Genomic DNA, 21,091 nt, shown 5'->3' on the forward strand with positions numbered 1-21,091 from the left:
TCATTTGGAAGGACGGGCCCAAAGAAGAAGAAGAACTTCTCCACCCTAACACTTGCATATTTTTCCATTATGAAAAAGACTTCCATTTCTCGTTTGACATATTAAATATCTTTGCCTTAAAAACCTGTATTTTTCAGCTTTGTGTTTAATTGTTGGATCCAAGAAAAAGGGTGAAGAAATAAGACAGATCTTGCTTGGGCTGACACTTTTTAAAACATAGGCTATAGCAGGCATGTCTCTCATTATGTTTAAGTGAATTAGTCTGTTTCCTTTAAAAAAGAAGGGGGAAAAAAAGGAGAGATTAACAAGCCACCAAGGGCCTGCTGTAAGATTTTGACACTTTTAGTGGCTTGTGACATATGACTTGTGAGTATAAGCTCTCCTTCAAAACCAGAAAACAAATCTACTATTTGAATGAGGAATAAAAATAATAATAATAATAAAAAAAATCACAAACCAAGAAACTCTGCTGCTACAAGGTCATGTTAACTAGAATTTATTAGGAAGGTATTTATTGGAAAAAGAGAATGACATAAGTTCTTTAACTGACTAAACTCTAAGATTATTATTAGATATCTAGAAGTTTCTAACATTTGTCATCCTCTGCTTGGGTAAAGCATATGCTATGGTCCTTCTGGAGGCATTAATCTCACATGTCCAAATAATGAAATAATACAGATTTCTACTTATTCACAAGATGTTTCACAATGTGAGAGGTTTTACATCATAAACTTGATAGAGCAAGCTCTGGGAGGTTCTTACAGCAATAGGTACTAAAGGATTAGCTGTGAAAATGAGTGCTCATTAGGGCCTTTACAGATTCTTTGGAAACTTAATCTTATGAAGTACATTAGTTGCATCATCATGCAATCAACTTTTGTATTATCAGTATGTGTCTGAGTGTACAACAGGAGTTTTGCAGGTAGAACAGCCATAGCTTGGGACACAAAACATCTATAAATGAAAAGGTCGTGTATATGTTTATGTTTGACTACTGTGAAAAACAGAAAGTGTGATGTGGCTGGTGGTCTTACAGTAAACTATATCTGAAAATGATTAGACCTCATGCACTGGGAGGAAGAAAGATTCTGAAACTACTAATACAAGATACTTAGTTGAAAAGTGAGCAACATTAATTCTAAAAGATGTCAGACTGAAGTTTACTCAAACAGGAAAAATATGTTCCCATCCCCGTATGGACTTAATGAGAAGTATCTGGGAACCTCAGCTATAACTTCTTGTATTGACCACAGGGTAACAGAAAGCAGTGAGAAGTTTTCAGGTATTGTTTTTCCTGCTTATCATTACAGATACTTTTTGAGTCTGCATTGGTGTGTGAGCACAAATACACATATCCCTTACATCTGTTGCTCCCTTTTCAAGGATTTTAAATGGTGATTAAGATTTAAAGGTCCCTGGATAGGATAGCTAACATTTCTCCCATCAACCCAGCAACAACTTCTTTTTTTACAACATTACTGAATTTAATAGATCAGACAACACTAAAGATCCTTCTCAATATAAGCACCATTATTTGCTTTCATTTATTTATTTATTTATTTCATTTTGGACACAGCAGTTACTATAATTTAGTTTGTATTGGATGACTAGATAGGGTTTGTTATGCCCTGAGTAGCGTTGAAAACCAAAAAGGTTACGTTTTGCTGACCTTTCTGATCTACTGTGTACATTAATAAAACCAGCAAACCTAAAAGGAAAGAGTTCCACAGAAAAAATATTATGGATATTTTACAATAGTGTTTGTCCCCAAATCCTCATCTTTGCAAAATGTTTCCTGTTTCATAAGCAGAATCAGCTGCAAGCAAGTCCACAAATGCATGTGTGGCAGAACTGAAGGAATAAAGCAAGCATGGTGAATTTTGAGCAAATCTGGATAATGCTTTGAGGAATTATTTGGTGTGTGGTCTGAGGCAAGAAGCCACAGAGAGGCGGAAGTTAATCTTATGTACTCCCCAGCTGCAGATATGTCTTTTTCAGAGCAGACTGCAGCAGGAGACACAGAAGAAATGACCAAGAGACCAGATTAATACCACATGAGCCAAGTGTCAGCCTCATTATATGTGTTTTCACTAGAGTTGAAAAGACTTTAACTTGGATGGCTGTCATTTCAAAGAGAAGTTGTGACATGTAAAAGTAACTGTAATAAATTAAACTGAAAGAATAATGTCTGTGACACCGAAGAGGAGATATCTATAATAAAAAGGCAGGAAAAGAAATAAAATAATAATATTAAAAATCCTGTAGCTTTACTCCGAGACCTAGGCAACATTTCAGAGAAATTAAGGCAGTGCCAAAACTGCATAATAGGACCAAATATGAAAATTATTAGGCAGAAATCATGCTCAAAATCCTTTGACTGGTAGGCCTAACAGTAAGAAGAAGAAAGTGAAATAAATCACTATTTTAACTATTTAATCATGGGGATTATATAGATCCTTGAGCTGAAACATCCTAATGTTTAGACCTTTAAAATAAAATCAAGGTTGATATCCCTTAAGATCATAATGGTCATGCAGCACAACCAGATCTCAGCTCAGCATCACAGAAGGGCAGATCCAATTTGTGCCTACACCCATGTTTTTTCAGAAGCTATTTTGCCATTAACTTTTCTATTACGCTATACGTTTGTTGAGTAATCTTGACAGTGCTTGCAAGAGAAGCTATGGAATGTTTCTTTTCCAGTGGAAGCTTAAGTTTTTGCTGATCAAAGGACAAACACCTAAGTCTGCTGGAGTTAAGAAGTAGCTTACTCTTTCCCTTCTATAAAGAGGACAAAACTGCCCTTCCTATTCCTTATAATCAAGCATTTCTGTAAAAAGAGAATCATTACCTTCCTGGTGGGCTTTTTTTTTTTCTTTTTTTTTTTTTTTCCTGGCACTCATCACCATGTTACAGGTATGTTTCATAAATAATGTGTTTTCATAACACCCTTCCTCATGGAAGAAGTATTACTACCTTGATTTTATAAACAGCAAGGAGCCAGAGACTAGAAACAAATATATGTATAAATTTTGGGGTACAATGGACAAAAATCATATACAGGACCTGATATTTCACAATAGCTAACACTCTATTACACTTCACAAACTCAAGTTTTACTTCCTATAGACTATCCTTGTGCCAAATTGTTCAGTCTTCTTCCCTTTCCTTTTGAAGTAAACAGATTCCTCCTCTGTGTTGCTTGGCTATCAGCTAGGGAAGCATGGAGAAATCAGAAAAGTCCCCCAGATCCCTTTATGCCTTGGCTATCTTCACCTCTTGTGCTGAAGGATGTGAGCCTTTAGTTCTTCACATCTCCATGTCATTATTCCAATGCTTTTCAGCCTTGTTATGATTTAAAATTCCATCATAGTCTTAAAGAATGTTTCTAAATTTTGCATGAAAATTTGCTTCATCAAAGAATTCTGGTGCTGGACCTTTTCTTCCAGCCAGTTTATTTGCAAACTTCAAGTAGTAGCTGTTCTCCACCTGCAATGAATTTCCTCATCCCAAACCTCTTATAATGAGGTATTTTACACTTGCGTTACTAGTAGTAATCTTTCTATGTCTATCATATAATGATCTTAAAATGTTTTTAGCAATGTTTTTAGCAACATCACTGGGTTCAATCTTGTAGCTCCTTAATATACAACTTTCTCCAGCTGTGAAGTAATCGGCAATCACTGTTCTTGACTGGTTTATGGAATATGAGAAAAAAAAGTACCAAACAGTTCTACTAACTCCCATGAAATGTACAGAGTGGGGTTGCAATTCCCACCCTCAAGGTCATTTGCACATGTGAAGCTGTGAGAGAAATGGAGCATTTCTCCACATAGTACTCGGAGAAGAGATTATTGTTAGTATTGTTCCCCTTCCCTTTCCTGCACTACCTCCCACAGTGTTTTGACTATAGGAAACATTGTCATTGCCAGGATTGATAGATTGCTAATCTGCATGATCTCAGCATCTCCCTCCATCTTCCTTGGCCTAGGATTGTGGCTGGCCACAAAGCAAAATCCAAGAGAAGCAGCAAAACTGCTTGAATTGAATCCATTCTGGGGCTCAGAAAGGGCATGATTTGCAGCTCCCACTGCTAACTTTAGTAAATTTTGTTATGGCTCCTTAAGCAATTTAAACTGTGCATTGCCCTAAGAAGTGAGCTATTTTTTGTGTGAGCTCATGAGTTACAGGAAGCAGAGGTAATGCTGTTCTGTAAATAAAAAGTAATAGACATGACAGTAAATGTTTCTGTTCATAATAATTTGCATACTTGCACAATATATGCCTTCATCCAGTATCTTCACGTGTAAGTATAAAGGCTGAAATGCTCATTTCCTTCTAACAGTTACATGCTGCTCACTTTCCAAGATATTTCTGTCAGAAGCAGGTAAACTACTAATTTTGAAGAGCTTGGAATGTTTAGGATGTCTGTTTGTACCTCAGACCACCTGGTGAAACTCAGTTTGTATGAATATTCTACTCCAATTTACACATGGTTGAGTCCCTTGAACAAATTAACTACTTCTGCCCCAGATACCCACTAAGGGTAGCAGCAAAACTGCATGTATATCTCTTCCAGGAGGAAATTATCATTTCAGCTTCTGAAGAGCCAGGTGAGCATCCAGATACAGACCTTGAAGCAGACTAGTAACAAGTGGCCACCACTCAGCTCAGACAGCTAGCTCTAGTCTCTTTCTGCTGCTTCTTTTCATGTTACCATTAGTTTTGCAGCTATAAATTCTCAGTGAGCACACAATTAATCTCTGTATTGTGTTTACTAACAGTAGCATTTTGACAAAGGAAACGTGTCCTATCATCAAGATATGGGCCATGTCCACCGCGTTGCTTTCCTTGAGAAAGGGGAGAAGGACACAGTGATATTAACTAAGGTTAAAGTTGCCAAAGGTTTTAGATTCTTCACGTGGGTGGGAGAGATACTTCCAGATCAACATGGTTTACCCTTTTTAATGTTTACCCCCATGCAAATCCATAGAGAAAAAAATGATTATCTTGGAAATACGCAGTGAGTAAACCTTGTTCTGTTGAAGTCAAAGACAGTTTCAGTGAATATCAGGAGGCTTAGCATCTCCTAAAATGTTGTTAAAAACATCTGAAAATGTGGCGCTAAAACTATAGTCCTATAAAACCTACTTCATGTTAAATACAGTCATTCTGTATTCTTCCACAGAGCATATATTCCTATCGTCACTGTAGTAACAGTTATTGGATATGTGAGTTGTAACTATGTAACTACTTCAAATCTTAAAGATACGCTTACAAAAGATGACATACTCGATAACACTAAACATATCAGTCATAAAAAATAACCTATTCCATCCCTCCCAAATTAAAACACTCAGAAGTCTAAGGATATATAGGTGTCTTTCAGCTGTATGTTTCTCATACCAAATGTAGTGGATAGTGAAAAACTAGCATAGTGAAAAAAACAAAAACAAAAACAAAAACAAACAAGCAAACCAAAACCCCATTTTTTTTCTTCTTTAACACAGGTTTGTTTGTGGCTGCTTTTCTTACTCCCAAGGGCCAAGTATGATCACCTTTCTGCTTGCAAGTAGTCAGCACTGATTTTGACACTAGGAATAATGCATGCTACTAATCCTCTTGAAGAGGATAATCTGAAGAAGAGAATGCCAGAGCACATACCAAATCATATTGACAGAATAGGGTTAGAGAAGATAAAATGGAAGTGGGGGTAGGAGTGGGGAGATTTTATAACTCAGCATTGATTGCACACTTTTAAACAAATTCAACAGCCACCTTGATGAATTTGCAGCTTCATAGGTTCAGGAAGTGAGAAAACTGATGATGCAGTGAGATAAGATGGGGCAATTCAATGGCTTCACTACTGCCAGAATGGGTAGGCCACGTTCCTGTCTCCCATGTGGAACATATGCTACCCCTATATCTTTCTTGTCATCCTTTCTAGTGTTGCTCTGGCACTCATCACAATTCCCTTCCCCTTCCTCTAATGCTGGCATGGTATCATTGATTTATTCCCAACTTCCACTTAGCACCACAACTTAACTGCAAATAAAGAGTATCCTGAATGCTTCCAAAATGCTTTAGTGTCCCCTCCCCAACTCCCACATAAACTGACTGCAGCTTGCACAGATGTGCATTAGGAACCTGAAAGAAAATTTACATTCCCTTTATTTCTGTGCTATGTTTTGAACCTCTACTGTCAGGGGCAGAAGAAGGAAGAAAAACTAGACCCGTCAGGCCCCCTGTTTTCACCTCTGCTCTCTATGTAGGAGGAATCAGGAACTGCAAAAAACAACCAACTTTGTCTTTCACATGTTTTCCACCATGAAAGGGGCAGGCATCATATTGCTTTACTAAATCAAAGTTTATGAAAGATCTGATCTTTGTTTTTATATAAAATTTATGAGCACTCATGTTTATAGTATAGCCTTTTCCTCTCTTGCACAATATCAGAAATTTCAGAAGGGGGGTTGGGGGTGGAAGGAGTGAAACTTTTTGGTGTAATTTCAACATTTCCTTTTTCTTGAAAGTCAGCCTCAATGCGTGTGAAAATTCCTCTTTAACTGTAGAAGATATACACTACTGACAGATTATTTAGAGGTAAATGTGAAAGGGGACAGGCTAATAATTCTTTAGGCTAACTATAAAATATGGGAATGCTTTACAGCTGACACTGTGAGTATATCAACCCAGTAATTGGATGCACGTGTTAGTAGCAGTAAAAAGGCACTGTCCAGTTGTCCACCTTACATGGGAATCTACTTTGAGTGTATTCTTTGATTTACTGTTGCAATTAGAACTGAATGTTCAAAGAAAGAACACAAGTAACCTAATTTAAAAGCAAAGAGTGCCTTTAAAGCTATTATTTAGCGTGTGACCAGGCTTACTTGCAACCATTTCATTCCCCTGCAACTTCCATTTGTTGCACTGTATGTATGAAGTAGCATAACCAGTTTTAATAATGCATTCAGCTAATGAATTAATATCCATCCAGTGATTAAAATATGAACTATTTTTTCCTCATATACCTCCCCTTGAAGATATTCATTTTCTTCATAAAAACAGAGAGCTTTCCCATGCTGGATTTTCAAAACTTCATGTAACAGTGTTTCCTGTCTCCCTTTTACTATGTAGTAACTAACAGAGATGTTTTACAACAAATTGGCCCTAGCAACAAAAACAATTAATTCAGATAGGAAAGAATCTTTTCAGGTCACAAAACTTATGCTTGCAAGTATCATTATGAATTCTTTGTGTTCAAGGTATCTGAACAATGAAAAGCTGCAAGATGTGGAAGTATTGCATCAAAATAAGTTGTTGAATTAAAGGAAGGTGTTTTTTTTTTTTTTTTATATATATAAATACATGCATTTAGACTAGTATACTTCTACATACCTAGTGACCAAGACACATGTATGTGCTCATATTCCTCAATGCATCTCAATTTCTGATCTGATATTTAGCCTTCCTTAGCCCAAAGTAAGCAAAGCTTACTTCCATAGAGTCTCATCAAGCTGACATTGGCTGTTAATGCTGATAAACCTTCAAACTATTTGTGCTGTTCAAAGTGTCAGAAGTCACTAGACGATAAACCACAGAATATTAGGATAAGACAGTTCATTGTCTTATGGCAACTGCAAGGAATCGTACCAAGATGCACAAACTGAAATGTCAACTCAGTGCTGTTTTGGGAAGGAAAGAACTCTAAGACCTTCATTCAGAAAACTTCAGAAAACTGAGAAAACAAACAAAAACAAGACATGAAAGGAGCATTAGAACAAGTCCCAAGCTGACTGAATTATTTGATGACACTACTGCTATCATCCAAATATCAGGCTTATGAATAAAAATGCAATACTGTTTAAAAGGATCATTTTTTCCCATTAAGAACCTTTCCAATGTGATTTTATTACTCGCTCAGAGGAAAGGTCAGGAAACCTCCATGAGAGGAGATGTTGCTCTATGCTCATATAAGTACCCAATGTTTTTAACTTAAGACACACAGGTTAACAAGATTTGGCAATAGGATGGTTTTTCCTTTTCTGAAATGAGAAGCTCTGTGGAAGAAATGAAAACTCCCCTATTGCAGAATCTGACTGAACTCCCATTTGAAGTGAAAAGACCCCTATTCACACACACAGCTCAAAGACATCTGAAAGTCATCTTAACATACTTTATTTCAAAACAGAGGATCTTATCCTATGAGTGAATGCATCCAAGATGTTTCAAAAGTGTAAGCACATTCTATAGTGCTCACTCAACTACCACCATCTTCAAGGGAAGTTGTGACTGAGCCATACCTAAGAATCATCCCATTAAAACAGCAGCATGGCATCTCTGACCCTGTATTCATCTTGCTCTCACTCTTCTGAGGTTTTAAGGACAAACTTTCAATTGCCCCATTTTTTTTTTTCTTCCCCAAGAGGTTATAAGTTAGATTTATGAAGACAAAAAGACTTCTTACAACTGTATATTTTGAACAGATTTATGACAGGGCTACAGTATCAGCATGTAGGGTCTGCAAGGCAGGAATGCAGTAAGGGTAACAGGAGAGTGTCATGTAGACATTAAATACTACAATTCTTTCCACATTCATAAATCCTAAGTGCCTAAGGTTGTACACTGCTGGTTATAAATTATGTAACCGAGTTCTGCAGGGAAAAAAAAAAAAAAAAAACTAAAGTGAGAAATCATCTCCATAAAAACATAAATTTTGTGCTAAAGAAAAAGAAAAACAAGATTCAACTTACTTCACTGAGACAGCATTATTTCATATTTTAAGTCATTTTAATTGGTAACAAAATAAAACATCTCTTATAGAGTAAAACAACAAAACACATATGGCTACCAATTAGTCTTTAGAAAAATAGAGAAAAGTTCTCAGGTTAATTTACAAACACCAGCTTGTGAGGAGTTGATAAACCCAAACAGCTATCTTAAGCATGTCCGGAAGCAAAAGAATGTATTTTACCAAGTATTCTAATCTGTTTTGAACTGTACTGTGTGATTAATGTACCAACAAAGCTTTGAGGTATACTCAAAAAAATGAGTATCAAACCGAGTATACTTAATCAGAACACTTTTGTTGTTGTGTGTACACAATTCAATACATACTATAAATCTGTATTTACATGTCATGCATACACTTAAAACCCTCATTAGCAATGTTCAGTGTTTCTAGCAATTAGAGTCATTGTCTACAATTTTTTTGGCCTACAGAGCAAGCCTTGAAACTTTCTTGCTATTATTCACTATATTGCTAATCTGATCCCACACTGACAATAGCAAAACCAAAGACTTCCAAGGACTTCAGGAGATATTAAAGCCATTCATAAAAGATAATTGCATACTCAGGGGAAAAGCCTGGAGTAGGTTAGCTTGTGAGCAGTAGGTAATTATTTCTTGCTAGCTCTCTCAGTGAAAACTCTTGTTCTGCAACTGTAGTGCTTTTGCACTGTTTGGATTAATCCACTTTGGATGCTCAGAAGGCCAATTAATAGCCTCCCACCTGGTGTAAGACCTTGTAGCTTTGCTTGAGCTAAACTAGCCCACAGAACTGAGGACCCAGCCCCTTGTCCACCTACTTTGAGCAGAGGTGACACCAGACAGTGTCTGTGCCGCCATCTACCGTAGGCTTTGCATAGCACTGCTTGGTCCAAAACTCGCAGGAATCGATCCAGTAATTCTTCCCTCTAATGGGCAGTCTCAATGACATAGACTACACTCCCTAAACATCTACCTCAATAACGGCTTTACCCTGTAATCCTCGCTCAGGCAGAACTCCCACTACAGACTGCACGTTAGCTGCTGTTAATTAACCATTGCTTACTGTGTTACCACTCTTCACCTACTAAGATCTGTACTGTAAATTTGAAGCCCATGTGCCTCTTAGCACTATTTACGGTTGCCTGAAAAGTCGATTAAAAATAACATAACACTCAAGAGTATGTTCAAGTTTCCCAGAAGCTGTTTATCAAAAGTATCATGCAGCCCAGTGCATGATGACCATTAAACCCAAAGATTCACCATCTTCAAGAAAGCTTTCTAGGTGAAAATCAGGTCAGAATCTGCACCATGCAGTTCTCTCTCCAAGTTTACATATGGCTAAAGCTATTGTTGGTCATCCCAGCTGTTAAGTTACAGCACTTTATTTTTTTAATTACACTTTAGAGGTTTCTTTTTTTGTTTCTTTTTTTTTTTTTTTTTTTTTTCCCCACCAAAATACTTAAGACTCCAGAAAGCAGTGCAGCTGTCCTTGTTCATATACACAAATGACCCTACCAAGGCAAGGGATTTCACAGCTGTGGTGCTGAGGGACAAGCTATCACTAAAATGTTACTCTTTGACAACAAAACTCCAGTTGCAAGGAACAATAAAACAAGACCTAAAAAGGGTCCTGCTTTTATCTGGAGATACACACACTCCAGCTCTCCTAAATGTTGCAAGTTCTCCTAGCCTCCTGACAGTGTGTTCAGAAGCCACCTCTGTTCCCCTTACCCTATAGGTAGAGAAAGGCTGATGGAAAAGTTCCAAGCAATCAAGTTGGAAAATATCAGCCAAAGTAAACTTTTATTTAGTGCACTTTGCACAATATTTATAGAGAAAATCTAAGGATGCTGTTTGAGCCATTTTAAAGTCTGGGGACTAAGTTCTATTTTCTGAATGTTTATTCTGACTTTCTCCCACTGTTCTTCTTACTTGACAGTGCTTAATTGGCAGCCAGCCATGAAAGCTGTTGTCTAATTACACAACATATCATGATCTTAGAGCCCTACAGATAAGGCTTTACTGCAGCATAAATGGACTTTAAACATTAGCATATGAGAAAAAGAAAATTAGCCTCCAAATTAGATTTCAAACAAAGTCTTGTGTGTCAATAGTCACTGTTATTTGTTTAGGAAAGCACGATTTTGAAGGAGGAACTTCTATTAAAGATTAAATAGCCTTTAACGTTAAACAGGCTACAATTTAGTGGGTTGGCTGACTAACCCCTTATGCATGGCAGAAATTTGTTCACATGTAATTACACATTTTAGACTATCTTAATGACACCACATATTTGCATGGAATCAGTCCAGCTGGAGATTATGGCAGCACTCTGATTACACAGCTACGTGGAAGTGATGAAAAGCACAGATTTTGTGTCACTTGCAATATTTTGCTACACAGACACCCTTGAAATTAAGACATGGTAAATGTCTACATGAATGGTCTCAGCCTATGTGCTCTTACAGAAAACACAATTTCACATTGCAAGTTATAGTGTGTGTTAAACAGGAAGATATAACTGTTTGACTTGTCTTCTGCTAGCTAAAGTGTAATCATTTTGTGTTTAAAGATGTTGTTGTATCACACTGTGGGGTTAGCAAGTTACATGCCCTAGGACGATGGGAGTCCTTTCTTCACTACTTGTAAACTCGAGAGACAGGATACGTCTATGTGTAACACAACTATTGGTTTGCATTTACATGAAAAAAAAACCAAAACATTCTTCACCCCTTAAATAGATATTCTGCAGATGTGAAAAATAACCAGGACATCACCCAGAATGCCAGTTCTGTTTCTGATACACTGGTTAGAACTCTAGGAAAAAGGAATCACATCCCAGAGTTACAGGGAGTTGTTGATGCACATAGACCAAGAGTAGAAAGATGTATATGTACATTGCAGATTATGCTACCTCTTCTTGGCAAGATTTTGCAGAAACTCATGCAAGTCTGCAACTTGACTCGCTAAACAGTTCTGCAGGCTAAGTGGGGCTGCTCAGGCGAGCATTTACTTCTCTGAGTATACTGTTGTCAATTCGGCCCCTAAAAGACTGTGCTGCAGGAATATTCTACACAGCATGGCTTTGTGTTTTCTGTGATGCACACAATGTTTGCAGAATCCCATTTGAGGGGAATCACACTATCCTCATCTGCAAATACAAGTTATCAGAGAAATACAGGGCTAGGACCTAGTTCCACACACACTCATTGAAGTGAAACCTTCATCACAGCTCTTTCTTTCAAGAATTTGGCTTCCTATGAAATGTAAAAGGGAAGTGGTAAGATTTGGCTGCCTTGACATCTAAAGCCTTTAGAAACATTAAGCATATGATAAAGTATGAACTTGCCAGGTGGAGCAAGTGAAACAGCAACATATGATACATCAGCCCTCTCCTCCCTTCTTGTACGCCTGTATTATGGGTATTTAATAGAAATACAGTGGAATTAACAGTAATGCCTATCCTACAGCAGGGCAACCTGCTCAAGTATTCCATACTTTACACATTAGCTAGCAGGGGAGCTACTTAAGTCACTTTAAGTTGTTTTAAATTAACGGGAGATTTATCCTCAGATTTATCTGGATTTATGAAAAACAACCCAAGAACCAAGGAGCGGTACTCCAACACTTGCATAACAGCTTACTTTTGCAGCACGTCCCTATAGTGGGATGCAGTCACTTAAGAGTTACAATGCAATATATTGTGATTTACTACAGTTGCTTCAGTTTGAGACTGCACAGGCAAGAAAACCGAATAAATGTTACATTTCTAGCACTGACAGCCAGAAATACATTACCAGAAGCACGCTATTACTAAAAGCCTAATTAGTACCACAGAAAAGCTGGAAAGTACAGCCATGGAAACAGCCATACGGCTTTTACTTTGAAATCATTTCTTCAAGACGAAAAAAAAAAAAAAAAAAAAGAATGACAATGAAATGTGTGTGAGGTCTGCGCGAGTCCAGCCCCAGATGTTTACAATGGGGCGCGGAGCAGCACCGAGGCTGCCGCGAACCCGAGTGCGGTGCGGGTGTCAGCGGAGCGGCGGCGGGAGGAAAAGCCCCTTCCCCGGGATCGGGGCGGGGGGGGCGCGGGGCAGGCAGCCACGTTGGGGCTCAGAGAGCGAAGAGCGTGTGTGCACGGGGGGAGATGGGTGCATTGTTTTAATATAGCGTTCTCGTCGAGCCGCGTTAATGACAGGGGATAATGATTTTCAGACTCGGGAGACAATGTCCCCCCCAACCCACCCTCCATCCCTCGCCCCCCCACACGCTCAGCGCCACATCCTTTGAAAATCTTTTCTAATTTGCTCTTCTGCCAGGCAGCGGAGCGAGCGGCGCTCGGCGAAGCCATTTGCAAAGCAAATGCCTGCCGGAGAGCGCGGCAGAAGCGGGCGGGCAGCGGGGTCCCTGCGGAGCTCACCCCACCTCCGCCCCGAGCCCCCTCCCCGGCCCTTCCCCAGCCGGGGGCTCGGGCGCCCGGTCCGGGGGAGCCGCGGCCGCGGGAGCCGGGGTCCGGCGTCGGAGCCGTACTTACTGAAGGGGCAGTTCTCCTTCTTGGTGCCGCTGACCTTGCCGTTCTTCTCGATCTTGAGAAAGTACTTGTTGTAAGAGTAGAGCTTCCTCTTGCGCACGTCGCCTTGGAGGTGATTGTAGCTCCGCACGTGTCTCCCCGCACTGGAAGGAGAGGAGAAGGACGAGGGGAAGGAGGAGGATGATGAAGAAGAAGAGTTGGTGGCCTCCGGGGACAGCATGTCCTGGCCGAGGTCATGGCAGGTGACAGGCACAGAAGACACCAAGAAGAGCAGCAGCAAGCAGCAACAAGGCAGGTGGGAAAAGGCTGAGGCACCATTTGTCAGTATCCATTTGCACATTGTACTGAAACTCTGGGCGCTGGAAAATGTCTTATCAAAAGAAACATACTGGAAGGGTAAAACCTGGTAAAAGGCAAGTGGAGAGCCGGTGGTTGCTGCTTCTGGTTAGATCCCTCTGAGCTCTGATCTGGCCTGAAGTAAGTGCACCAACATCCATAACTCAGGGGACAAATCGCCTCAGAAGTTGCTGCCTTTTAATCCTTCGAGTCCTCCCTCAGAAAAAAGAGCTGTTGGTTTTTTTTGGGGGGGTTGCTGTGGTTAATCCTCTTTCCTTTTTCTCTTCCCCTCCCCACCCCCCCCACCACATACACACACACTCCCCAACCTGGTTTGAGACTTCCCAGTAGTTATTTTGTTCTCTTCCTCACTCCTTTCTTCACCATCTTAGATGCAGAAAGGTCTGAAAAATAGATGACAGCAAAGTGAACAACAACAACAACAAAAATAAATAATAACCAGCGGAAAGGGGAGCTGGAAGGGATTTTTCACACACACCCCTTTACACACACACTCGCACTCACACTTTGTGGCTTTGCACCTTCTTCTGATCCCCACCCCCTTGCCTTTTTGCAAATCCCAAACCAGTTGCACAACTCGTCCTTTCTCACTGACAACCCCAGAGGAGGCAGTTTCTTTGTTTTGCTTTGAATTCTCCAGAACAGTATTAAAAAAAAATAAAAAAATCCAAAGAGAGAGAGAAAGAAAGAAAGAGAGGGAAAAATCCCAACTTGTCTCCCCCCCCCTTCCGTTCCTTTCCCTTTCCTTTTCCCTTCCCTTCCCTCCCCCTTTGGTTGTAAACAGGTTGGAAGCTGTAGCCTAAATGTCAGCGATTACAAGTCAGAGGTGGGATGTGCCTCTGGTGGTCAACCCTTATTTGCAGGGGGTCAAGCAGCGGTGGGACATCTGAAACCCTTTTGCAGTTGGAGCGAGCAGTGCCTGCTGTGAAGGGAGCCTCAGGAGCTGCCCTGGCTTCCTCCGGGCGGCAGCGGCAGCAGCAGCCGCCGCCGCCTTCAGCTCGCTGCTAATTGCTCCTAAAGCGTTCTTCTCCTCGGAGTGCTGGCCACCAGCATGGCTTGGAGACTCATGCCTTACTAATTTCCCTGTCTTACAGGCTGAACCAATCCCCTCCAGGGAGGCTACCTTCCCCCCTCGCCCCCCCTTCCAAGGGAAAAAAAAAAAATTGTTTTCTAGCGAAGGATTTTATTTTATTTTTTTGGCAGTGAAGTGCTTGAGAAAGCCACCTGGAGCTTGTTGCCTGCTAGATCTCCCCCTCCCCCCTGCTGGAGGAGGGGTTGGTGGAGGGGCTGGAAAGAAGTATATACTACAGGCAGACCCTGGAAAAGCAGATTATATGCTGGTCGGAGAGAGTAAAAAGGGAAGAGACATAATTAGCTCCTTTTCCTTCTTCTTTGCCAGCTTCCATGGAGGTCTTTCTCCCTCCTTTAATGAATCACTGATTTCTCGCTTCCGTTGCTGAAATAAAAAGTTCACACTTTAGCCTGCTCTTCCTTTTAAGCCTCTCAAGATTTATTGTGTCTCTTTCCCCACCCTCACCCTCCTTGTCTCAAAAGAAATTGGGGCCCTAAATGACCATTTTCTAATTGCTAACATGAGTCATTTACCGAATCACGCGTCCGACTTCAAAGCAAAAGGGGCTTTATTGGGATTGCAAAGGTTTCCCCATAAAATCTGTCTGAATGTTTTGCTGTCTTTTTTTTTTTTTTTTAATTAACCAATGCAGTTTTCTTTGCCAGAAAGAAACACATTTTCCATTTTCAAGGCTATTTTAAACTGATTTTTCAAGCTATTATTTTTCTGGAGGGGCATATGTTGTTGGTTTTTCCTTTGATTCTGTCTCTCCTAATGGATTTGTCATTTCACATACTGAATGTTATGACAGATTCATATTTCTATCCCGTCACCGAACTGTCAACTTTCCCAGTAATTAACAGGCATCTTCCATATGATGTACTATCTTTTAACACCATAACAAGGGATCAGGAACTGACAGGATATGGGCGAGCATGCTAGATGTTGAATGTTGGTTCATTATTCAGTATTGTAAAATAAATGTTTTGGAATGCAAGTAGGTGGAACATTCGCTAAGAGGACAGAGCAGTGGAGAAGTGAACCGGTGCAGAAACACAGGGAGTTACTCAATATGTAAAACCAGAACTTTTTTGAAATAGAGGCAGTTTAATAATGCAGATCAGTGGAATGCAATGGAAAACCGCCTGTGCAATTACATGTGGCATTTGGAGTCAGTCTTAATTTAAACAACAGAAAATCCAGAAAAGAACAAATAGTTCTAAAATTAGACTGATTCATTAGATTAGGATGTTAAATATATTGTTAACTTCACAACAGAAATTAGAAATGATTTTCTCCAATTATGGTGTTTATTCTGGAGAGAGTTAGCTCTTAAATTTATGTTCTCAGCTTCTGGGAGTGACATTTAAACAGCCTTAAAAATGAAACCATTTAATGTTAGAATCAATATGTTTTATGATGTTGTTTATGGTACTTCAGAGTATTTATTCTGCACGTATTTGCACTGAGTGCAGAGCATTGCAGAAAATTTTTGGTGAATCTGACTTAGGCTTTTCTTTTGTAGCAACTAATAAAAAAAGAAATAAAAACAAAATGAAAAGCAAAAGCCTACTCCTTGGTGAATGCCTGACAGCTTACGTGTATGTTTGCAAAGCTACTGTCAATGTTCACTTGCTGTCCAGGTCATGAATACAATATATTATCTCTAAAACTGAAGTGCTTTTCATTCCAGCAGATTAAAAAATAAATAAACACCATAATGTCTTAAAATTATACATTTGGAGAAACCTTTAATTTTTGTTCTTCTTCTGTCAAAAGCCGAAAAATGCAATGAATTGGCATTTTAGGATCTCTGGTGGCAAGAGAAAATAGCAAGGTCAAACAGACATATTTAACCCCTACTCCTCTGAAAACAGGTACTATCTTGAATTTATTCCTCTCAAGAAGAGGTCTGCTTAGACCTATTTCTAGCTTGTGGTGGGTTGTATAGCGATTTTAAGATCTTATGGTTAAATACAAAAGTTACGTGTCCAGAATTTCATATTAGATTTGCTTCTGGTAAGTGCAATATTCAGAGCAGTACTTAAAAGTACTTCAATGCATAGGGAATGCGTTTCTATCCTGTGTGATGACAGGGAGGGCATTTACAAAACCGAGTCCGAATGAAAAGCTGACATAGCTTTTTAGATTATGTCTCATTCTTTTTTTTTCTACTTTCTGTATACCCTTTCTTTTACAGCACAGTTGAATCCCTAAATACCCCACTACTTTGTATTGTTAGGTCACCTCTTAGGTTAGCCTGAGAAAGCCTGAGAAAAGTTCCACAGGAAAGATGCACTATTTAACGGAATTCAATCTGTCCCAATAGATTTGAATCACTAACATAAATGTATGAATGTAGATTATATCTCTGTAATGAGGCCTGAATCATTCCAGTTACTTCAAAGGACTGAAATTCAACCTTCCTTTTTAGCAGCAACAATCAGACCTTAATGGGTTCCTTTATTAATTGTTCCATTGCTAAGTTTGAAAAGCAGCTACCTTCAGTCTGTGTCCTAGACTAGAAATGGTACCTGCTGCTTCTAAAATAGTGCTTCTGTTTTGACTTCTACTCTCTAAGATTTGGTGAAAAGTCCTTTTCTGCAATTTTAGAAATGCTGAATAATTTTGACTCACTGGGAATGAAATAAAGAAAACACCTTTCTAAAAAAAATGTGAAAAAAGTAGAAAATGTGGTTTAAGTATTTTCCTTTTGGGCTTTTTTCTTGCCAAGGAATGTTCAGGGAAATGAATTGCACAGGTAAATTTTAATGAAAAATAGTCTCAACACAATATTTTTTTGAAACTTGTAGCAATTGCTTATGTCATGTTTTTGCTTTTTGATCAGCAAGGGGGGATTTTGTTGTTTTTCTTTCCTGTGGTAAGTAATTGACTTGAATCCAAGAAGGAGTATTTTAAGGTAGCTGGAATAGATTTTGCCTTGTATGATTTCCCTTAGGCAAGTCTTTATCTTTTCTGGTGTTGTAAATAAGTTCTGTGTATGCCTTTGAGTGTTAATATAATCAACTCACTCTCAGATATCACCAGCCCCTTAGGTTGGGCTGTTAGATAGCAATCATGACCATTTGCTGCTTACAGTGTGATGAGAGATGCACATGCATCTTCTGGTCATGGGACCCGGTTCTTTTCTTATTCGAGGTGTTGGGAAATTTGCCAATGTTTTCATTGAGAGAGATCTGGGCTAGGAACATGACCGACAGAGAGACAGTCCTGTTGGAAATGAGGCAAGGAATGCCAAATGACAGTGATGGTTCAGATGCCTCCATCTATATGACTAACTGCTGAACTTGGCTGTATTGTGAAATGCTAATCGCAGTTGTGAAGAAAAGGCAGTAGCACATAAAGTCCACAGTTGCCAGCCAGCAATGAGACAAGACATTTGATTCAGGTTGCAATGCTGTTTGATGAAATCTTTATATTGGGTAAAGAGTTTGTGGCCAGCAACAGCAGAGATTAAAGGCCATAGCATTTCATCTGAATTAACTGTGCCTTAAAGCTTGAAGGTAACTATGTCATGAAGCTTGAAGGAAATCATCGTTGTAGTAGTTTTCTTCTGAGAAATCTGCAAAATCATCATTATTATATTTGTCTTCCTTTTTCACCTCATAGCTTACCTCCATGCCATTTAAGAAGTATCCAAATACTAATATTATTCTAATTTTACATATAGAACAAGGTATAAAATAAGCCCTTAAGTTGTCAAAGAGAAAGACTGAAGGAGGTGTATGCCATATAGAATCATAGAATATCCTGAGTTGGAAGGGACCCATAAGGATCATCTAGTCCAACTCTTGGCACGCAAAGGTCTGCCCAAAGTTTAGACCATGTGACTAAGTGCACAGTCCAATCACTTTTTAAATTCAGACAGGGTTGGTGCAGTGACTACGTCCCTGGGAAGCCTGTTCCAGTGTGCGACTACCCTCTCAGTGAAGAACCTCTTCCTGATGTCCAGACTAAACTTCCCCCGCCTCAGCTTAACACCATTCCTGTGGGTCCTACCACTGGTGTTTACAGTGAATAGGTCACCTGCCTCTCCACTCCCCTTTGCAAGGAAGTTGTAGACCGTGATGAGGTCCCCCCTCAGCCTCCTCTTCTCCAGGCTGAACAGGCCCAGTGTCCTCAGCTGCTCCTCATATGTCTTCCCCTCTAGGCCCTTCACCATCTTCGTTGCCCTCCTCTGGACACTCTCCAACAGTTTAATGTCCTTTTTGTACTGTGGTGCCCAGAACTGCACACAGTACTTGAGGTGAGGCCGGACCAGCTCAGAGTACAGCAGGACAATCACCTCCCTCAACCGACTAATGATGCCGTGCTTGATGCATCCCATGATATGGTTGGCCTCCCTGGCTGCCAGGGCACACTGCTGGCTCCTATTCAACTTGCTGTCAACCACAACCCCCAGATCCCTCTCTGCGGGGCTGCTCCCCAGCGTCTCATTGCCCAGTCTGTACGTATAGTCAGGGTTGCCCTGTCCCAGGTGCAGGACCCGGCACTTGCCTTTGTTAAACTTCATGTGGTTGGTGATCACCCAGCTCTCCAATCTGTCCAGATCTCTCTGCAAGGCCTTTCCACCCTCATCCGAGTCCACAACTCCTCCAAGTTTGGTGTCATCGGCAAATTTGCTCAAAAATTTTCTAGTCCTACATCCAAATCATGTGTAAAAACATTGAAGAGGACTGGCCCTAAAATGGAGCCTTGAGGGACCCCACTAGTGACCATCTGCCAGCCAGATGTGGCCCCATTTACCACAACCCTTTGAGCCCTGCCCGTCAGCCAATTGCTCACCCATCGTATGATGGTTTTGTTAAGTTGTGTGCTGGACATTTTGTCCAGTAGGATCCTATGGGAAACCATGTCAAAAGCCTAGCTGAAGTCCAGAAAGATCACATCAGCTGGTGTCCCTTGGTCAACTAGATGGGTGATCTTATCATAAAAGGAAATCAAATTTGTTAGGCAGGACCTACCCCTCATGAACCCATGTTGGCTGGGACCAATGACTGCATTGTCCCCCAGGTGTGCCTCAATAACTTCAAGAATCATCCTCTCCATAATTTTACCAGGCACTGACGTGAGACTGACAGGCCTGTAATTGCTAGGGTCTTCTTTCTTACCCTTCTTGAAAATTGGGACAACCCTATGCCATAAGCCTCATCCATATGCCATATGAAACTGGAATAACACATCCAAAGACAGCATACTATTTTAGCTGCCTGTAGTGGGATTTTGTAGTGTGTGGAATACATGGCTGAGCTCCTTTGTGCACATTCCTTTCAAGTTAAGCATCCAAAACTGGAAAGAACTCCAGCAGAGTTTATGCAGAGGTTAATAGAACGGACATGTCAGCATTTATTTTTTATTTCAAAACCATTTGCATTTCTAGGTCAGACATAACAGTAAACAAATGCAAAAAGAACCTGAGATAAACAGAATTTAGCTCAGGCAAACCTGGTTCCCCCTGAGCATACAGAATCACTGCTGAGAACGGTCAAGCGCCTTGCCCACGCTGTTAATAGTCCTCAGGATGGTGCTTACACTCAGAGGTCTGGTAGAAGCACAAAGGGTTGGCTGGGCTAGCACTGCCACTGGCAATAGGTAATGATCATCTAGCACATACTGTCTCATGTTTTAACACAGAATCAAAATATGGCAACTCTTAGGACTGCATGGGTCATATTCTTCTGAACAGATGTATGAATTATGGGACGAGCATAATTTGGTCATTGTGATTTACCTCATTACTTAGATTAGTAAGATGTGTTTTTCACTCATGAATGTATTGGAAAAGCTGTCTGAATGATGCACTTCAAGCAGACGATTAAGAAAATTGTTTATTCTTCTTAAAATATTAATTATGGCTATTCTCTTGGAGTATGTTTATAGTTATGCTATGCCTGGCAAATATATTATAAAGAGATCTGTAAATAATGTATGTTTGATGGTTGAAAATATCTGTGTGATTTGTGTTTGATAAATACAGCTTAAAAAAGAAAAAAGTAAAAACATGCATTCTACAGAGGTCATCTAGAGGAGACTAGAGATCCCAGACATTGAGCTACAGTAGTAGCTATGTGCATGGGTTAGAAACTGACTGTGTTTAGTAATGGTCTGCTGGCAGCCAGTTTTACTTTGCAAAAGAAAAATAATTAAAAAGGCAATATTTTCAAGGAAAGGATTTGTTTTTCCTTCTAATTTCATACAGAACTACCAAGAATACAGGCCACTTAAATATTGTCCATAAATACGAGCAACTGAGAACAAAACCATAAGAAACTGCCAGGAAGGGGCAAATGCCAGTGAGGTCTGCAGAATTCTCTCTCTCTCCCTCTCTCTCCTCTTCCT

General features: G+C 39.9%; 1 protein-coding gene and 1 long non-coding RNA gene across 6 annotated transcripts in view; one reads left to right on the plus strand and one right to left on the minus strand.

Annotated features, from left to right (window-relative positions):
- FGF10 (fibroblast growth factor 10) overlaps positions 1-14,803 on the minus strand; it is a 66,954-nt gene extending 52,151 nt beyond the window's left edge. Inside the window, exons 1-3 of one of the 5 annotated variants that reach the window (XM_080574281.1) lie at positions 14,579-14,803; positions 13,968-14,042; positions 13,306-13,869 (exon numbers count right to left, since the gene is read on the minus strand). In XM_080574281.1, the coding sequence (XP_080430407.1) occupies positions 13,306-13,642 (337 nt within the window). In that variant the 5' untranslated portion in view covers positions 13,643-13,869; positions 13,968-14,042; positions 14,579-14,803. Of the gene's footprint in view, positions 1-13,305; positions 13,870-13,967; positions 14,434-14,476 lie in introns of those variants that run through there. The other 4 variants (XM_080574279.1, XM_080574280.1, XM_080574278.1 and 1 more) reach the window with 4 other exon arrangements.
- LOC308185744 overlaps positions 13,464-21,091 on the plus strand; it is a 33,158-nt gene continuing 25,530 nt past the window's right edge. Inside the window, exon 1 of the long non-coding RNA XR_013943713.1 lies at positions 13,464-13,597. This is a non-coding gene — a long non-coding RNA (uncharacterized lncRNA). The remainder of the gene's footprint in view (positions 13,598-21,091) is intronic.

This window comes from Anser brachyrhynchus (genome assembly GCF_964034855.1).
Source record: "Anser brachyrhynchus genome assembly, chromosome: Z".
In the NCBI taxonomy this organism is placed as follows: Eukaryota; Metazoa; Chordata; class Aves; order Anseriformes; family Anatidae; genus Anser; species Anser brachyrhynchus.